The 6253-nt window shown below is 39.0% G+C and overlaps 1 protein-coding gene across 1 annotated transcript; it reads right to left on the bottom strand.

Moving 5' to 3' along the window:
* Positions 1–3836: 3836 nt before the first annotated feature.
* LOC311044063 (uncharacterized protein) lies at positions 3837–6050 on the bottom strand (the record flags this gene model as incomplete). The annotated part of the gene is made up of 4 exons (XM_084055484.1): positions 3837–3897; positions 4523–4722; positions 5040–5148; positions 6016–6050. The coding sequence occupies 4 exons, from the start codon at positions 6048–6050 to the stop codon at positions 3837–3839; spliced, it is 405 nt and encodes a 134-aa protein (XP_083911610.1).
* Positions 6051–6253: the final 203 nt, after the last annotated feature.

Below are 6253 nucleotides of genomic sequence, written 5' to 3'. Positions count from 1 at the left end.
CTCCACCTGGAAGCGGCTGCTGCCGGGCCTCAGCGCCCCAGGCTTCTGTCCCGGAGATCCCGACATGATGCCGGCTCAAGCGCCGTTAAAGTTCCCCGTTAAAGTTATCTCTCGATCGGGTGGTGGTGGTCACCGTGAAATACCGATATAATGACACAACAACGCTCCAGATAACACCACAGAGATGTCCACAGTCACGCAGCACCGCTGCAAAACAAGCATTTAGATACACATTGATTTAAAATCACATGCGGGCGAATAGATGACTACATTTAGACAGCTAGAAAACAAAGTTGAAATAACTGTTCTGTAACTCAGAGTCACACAGGAACAACAGACCGTACAGATGTCCTCTGGTCAACGGGAGATGCCAGCGCGCCAAAGTTCTGTGCGTAATGGTAATGGACACCACGGTCTCTCCTCCTCCTCCTCCTGCTACTGCTGCTCCTCCCCTGAGAGACTGTGGTAGAAAGTAACTAAATACATTTACTGAAGTACTGTACTTTTTGAGGTATTTTTTTTTACTTTAGCCTACTGGAGTATATTCCAATTTTCTGTAGGCTACTTTCACTTCTACTCCACTACATCTCAGAGGCAAATGTTATAGGCTACTTTTAGTCCACTCAAATTATTTGAAAACTTTAGTTACTAGTTAATTTGAAGATTTTGATTATTATTACAAAACATACATTACATCAGCCCTATTTAAACTTTGGTTATTTGAAAATAGCAGATCTACAAGCTCACAAGGCGTTGTGAGCTTAGATCTATTATTTTCAAAAGATTTTAATACATGTTATACATGATACCTTGTGAAACGGGACCTTCTGCACATTGAGTAGCCTACTTTTACTTTTGGTAGACAGACATTTACTCAAGTACACAGTGCCGGCTGCAGACAGTAATAAGCAGGGGGGCATTAATTATTCTAGGGGGGGCACCTGCCTGTCCCTCACGCACGCGCGCGCAGCGCGCGTGCGTGAGGGACCCGTGCGCGCCGGCGCGAAGCGCCGGCGCGCGATTTTTTTCGGTTATTGGATGGATATTTTACTTTTTTGGGGTGTTTTGTAACTCTATTTCGGTTAATTCGGTTCATTTACCTTGCCCCTATATGCACCAACAACAAATACAATTACAGCATTAGGCCTATAATGTCTTTAATGTAATGTCGGCATTGCATCTCCACAGGCACAGACTCCACAGCGGGAGAAAAAAAAGGCAGGCTATACTGCGCTGCGCTGCGCTGCGCTGCTTGAAAAAAATTAAAAAAATAAAAACATCTGGCCAATCTGAACTGGGGGGGCACAAAGTCTAATCTGGGGGGGCATTGCCCCCCAATGCCCCCCCATAGGGCCGACACTGCAAGTACATTTAGAATTCCGGACTTTTACTTGTAACAGAGTATTTCTACTTTGCAGTATTGATACTTTTACTTAAGTAAAACAAAATATAGTATTTCCCACCACTGTAGGCCTATATATGACAATAAAGCGTTTGAGAGAGTCTAGAACCAAAACGTCACTCTCGCCAACTCGTGGCTGCATGGAGAGAGAGAGACACAGAGGTGAATATAGAGTGAGAACGCGGTGTGTTGCAGCACCAACGGACCAACGTCTCCAGTGCGTCACCGTACACTGTTCGATCGCAGACAGGCACCCCACTGCTGCTTCTACAGTCAATGCTCCATTCACAAAACAGCCTACGTGGGAACTGGGAACATATGATGATGAACAAATGTTTCGATGAATTGAATACACATGGACCCCAATGGAAACAAGCAGTGCTTTATTGGGTTTAATCCTTTTAGCATCCTTTTGTATTGAACTGTAGCCTTCTTTCTGTGCTTTTTTTTTGCCAAACTGTTAATAAAGTATTCAATCAATCAATCAATCAATCAATCAATCAATCAATCAATCAATCAATCAACCAAAACACAATTTTAACGATTGGCTATAGGCTACATTCCGTGGAGTAGCCTACTACTATAGTGGCTATATATACACACGTGCAAACTGCATTGACGCATGATTGAGTTACAAATCTCACCGAATAATTGTCATTGAGCATAAGAAGAAACAATTCTAGTCTATTGTCATCTAACATTTCGGGTATTTATAAGACTGACCACATGTGTTGATATCGTGTCACCATCATTTTATGTGAGTACCATACATATTTGAGATGAGTTATCTCAAATGACACCTTTAGGCCTACATATCTGAAATGAAGACACTAAATGATGAAGTGTTACCGAATATAGGCCTAATGATAATAATCATAAAACACAGTAATGCATCCACCCCCATATTTAAGTCCCATTGAAGCCAACATCTCATACAATAAGATAGAGGGGGTTTGATCTAAAACAAAGACATTTGTCATGAGCCTGTCCAACAGACTGGAGCATTCATACACAAGCTTGTTCATTGTAGGGAGGGGTAGAGGGATTGTTGTCAGGCCTGCAGCAACATTAGCATAGAGAACAATACAAGCTTTATCTGTTGAAGCCTTGATCTAAGGGCCACATACTAGACATCTCCCATAATATTTAACTTTGCATAATAACTCAAATTAATAGGCTTTACTTTGCTTTTGGAGAATATGTGACTGTGGCCAACTGTAGACTATTTAGGCTACAGTATGCACTTAGGCCTACAGAGAAATGCCTCATATGTCAAACACTGGACATCCCACTGGCAGAAGTGCAGAAATATGACAAATATAACCAACTAATTGTGGTATATTGAAATGTAGCTGTTTTGCAACAATGGTGAATAAATATCTCTCTCTCTGATGCTAAGGCCTGTGCCAAACATTTGACATTTGAAACCAAGCAATCATCTTAACAATGTGGTGTGATTCATTTACAGATGGAAATGAATTAAAAACAACAAAACTAAAAAACGATCTCATTGAGAAATGTGTTTTACATAATATACATTTAATTCAATATACAGGTAAGTGATATTATTTTGTTAAAATAGGTGTTAAGTGATATCTCCATATTCTGATTGCAATCATTGCTATAGAGTGCTTGTTGGAGCTCCCCAATATCTCTCCAGACTTTCCTGCTCTTTAAAGAACAGAAAATAGGCTACATTTTCAGTACCAATTATACCGATGTGATCCAATTGGTCGAGAGAACTCATACAGGATACAGGATAAACAAGTGAAATTGGAACCTGGAAGTGATAAAACAAATAGGATTTGTAACAGAGTATTTCTACATTGCAGTATTGATACGTTTACTTAAAGTAAAACATGTGAGTACTTTTTCCACCACTGTTTATTTTACATTTGCCCGCGCACGTCACTGTCTCAGATTGATGAATGCCTCTGTCCCATAGGGCTCTGTCCATGGTCCTGAAGCTACTTCTAGAGGTAGATGAAGAATCCTGTTTGGATGTTGAGCACACAGTTCAACTGGTGATCTCTGCCACCGTGTGGTGAATACAGGGACTGCAAGACTTTGCCAAAAACGCTCCATCTAAATACAGTATTACTTGCTGGACATTGTTTGTCCTATTTGATACAATAGCTACATGTGCATTTCTGTAAATCGTTTCGAGGCATCATCTGCTTGATTTTTAATTCTACAGCAATCTTCTGTGGATTCTTGGGACATATAGCCTACTGGTATTATTTATTGTATGCATTAGCAATTCAAGCTCATTCTGCAGTTATATTCAATGTGTCACTCTGTGTTTCTCTGCCTAAGTGTCTTAGCAAAATGTTTGAATCCAAAATTTCTGGGTGTATCATTAAACAAACACATGAATGCACCGATGCCATGAAAGTGCATGTCGTTGGAAAGTGTAGACTAAAACGGATATATTCTATGTGTAAATCTTTTTGGTTTCGTATAGTTGTCTGGTCGTCACCACTGAGCTGTTATATCTGCAGGGAAACAGAGGAGAGGATATATTAGCAGCATCTTACCTCCAAAGGCAATGGTTCTCAAACTTCTTAATTTCAAGGATCCCCAGTCTGGTACAGATTAGGCCAGGGACCCCCATAACTCCGAGAGTGTACACATGGACCCATAAGGGTCCATTTGGTTCCATTTGTACACACTTTCTGTTTGGCTATATATATATATATATATATATATATATATATATATATATATATATATATATATATATATATATATATATATATATATATATATATATATATATAATTAGAGATACTACAGATGGCCACATGTTTCAACATAGAATTTTGACAATGGCTATGGCAAAAACGCAACGGTTATCCATCTGGAAATATTATTGGACATTACAGTGACTGAAATAAATTAAAAAATAATATATATATATATATATATATATATGGGGGTCCCTGGAACAAAGTATTTTAAGATGGGGTTCCGCATATGATACATATAATTTTGGGGGTACTTGACATGAAAAAGTTTGAGCACCACTGAAATAGTAACATAAGTATTTCAGAAAACTGTTAGAATTTAGAAGACATTTGTAGAATTGGCCTCATGTCTTATAATGGGATTTGAATTTACCTGGAGTACTGAGAAGAGTTGTGCGCAGTGAGTCCAGTCTGGATGTGAGGGTAGGAGACACAGGAGGTGGAGGAGGAGGAAGAGAAAGGCTGTGTGTGTGAGAGCTGTGCTCTGTTCTGACCATGGCACAGCCGTTCCTGACCACACAGACACAGAGACTCCTCATGGGGCAACACAGGGATGCCTGCCAGGTTAGCATTCTGACCAAAACACAAGTGGTGGAAGAAGTACTCACATTTAGTAAAAGTATCAATAACACAATGTAGAAATACTCTGTCTCTGTTACAAGTAAAAGTCCTGTATTCAACATTTATTGAGTGAAAGTACAAAAGTATTGGCATCAATATATACTTAAAGTAGTTTCACAATTTTTCAAAACGTTCATTACTTTTCTTTGAAAGCGTACATAAACAAATGCTCATACCACACAGCTACAACAACTATTTGAATGTTTAAGTTTATCTGATATGAGAACTGTTGTTTGTTGTGTTGTTTTACTGGCCTGTATATTATCTACCTTCAGCAGGAGTCTCTGGTTCTTCATATCATGTTTCCATGGCATCACATAGAGCTTGGGGATCAGGGGATGTCTGGATGAGAATTGAGGGATATGGGTGTGGGTCACCCTGCCAAGAAAATCTCATTTAGATAACATAATATATATATTTCTTTCAAACCCTGTATAGTACATTTCCTTATTTATTTTCCTCTACATTTGATGATATGATGGAGAGCGAGAGAGAGAGCTAACCTGAGCAATGGAGATGGAGAGAGGGAGAAAGAAAGCATACATTCAAGTGCATGGTACTGTGTGCATTTCAGTGATGTTCTGTTTAGCCTTGAGGACTAAACAGAACATCACTGAAATGCACTAAAATAATTCATGCATACTTTTCAATCTGTATGGTAGATACTAACTGTTCAATACGAACTGTCCACTTGCACTTGATGTCATTCTTTATTTCATTCAAAATGAATGACCAAAAAATGCATGCACGCACGCACGCGCATGTGTGTGTGCACAAAATGAAAACTCTGGCACAAAATGATGTGCCAGAGTGAAGATACAAGTGACAGACATGTGTATCTTGCCGAGTCTCTTGACCCAAGCCATCTTCTCCATATCCCTGATTTACACTTGGTTGCACGCAGTGTCAAGTACCAAAAATAGCCGATTTGCGATGTATTGTGACTGTGAGCTTGTAAATCTGCTATTTTTGCTGCAAGACACTGGCTCACAACTGCTGTAAATATAAACCAGGCTTATAACAAAATGAATTCCTTAGTCACATGGCTTTGTCAAAAAACATTTGTTTCTAGATGCGTAGATAATCACATGTAGAAAACTTTACAAACCATTGCCCCAACTTTATGAATGAGAATTTTTCTTCTTCAAAAACATTGACTTATCCCAAATGTTGATTGAGATATAATACCATATGAATTACATTATTTAAATATAGTTGAGAATACAGTAAACTAGAGTTACTCACCCATGTTGGTCTGTGCTGCTTTTTGCCTCAGCCATATTTGTTGACTACCAGTTACCATAGTAACATCAAACCACATCCTGGGTAGCAGGTAGAGTTACAGGAAGAGGGTTAGAATTGAATCTCTCTAGTTACAGATGGCAATGGCTGAATGATGTCTAATTAAACCGCTGAGTAACAAGATTAGGTATCAAATCAGTTTTTCCTGAATTGCTTTTGTGTATGAAATGTGCCATACAAA

Source organism: Gymnoscopelus microlampas (genome assembly GCF_963454915.1).
Source record: "Gymnoscopelus microlampas genome assembly, chromosome: 4".
Taxonomy (NCBI): domain Eukaryota; kingdom Metazoa; phylum Chordata; class Actinopteri; order Myctophiformes; family Myctophidae; genus Gymnoscopelus; species Gymnoscopelus microlampas.
Note: the sequence above shows the minus strand (reverse complement) of the source record. Positions and strands in the feature narration are given on the sequence as shown.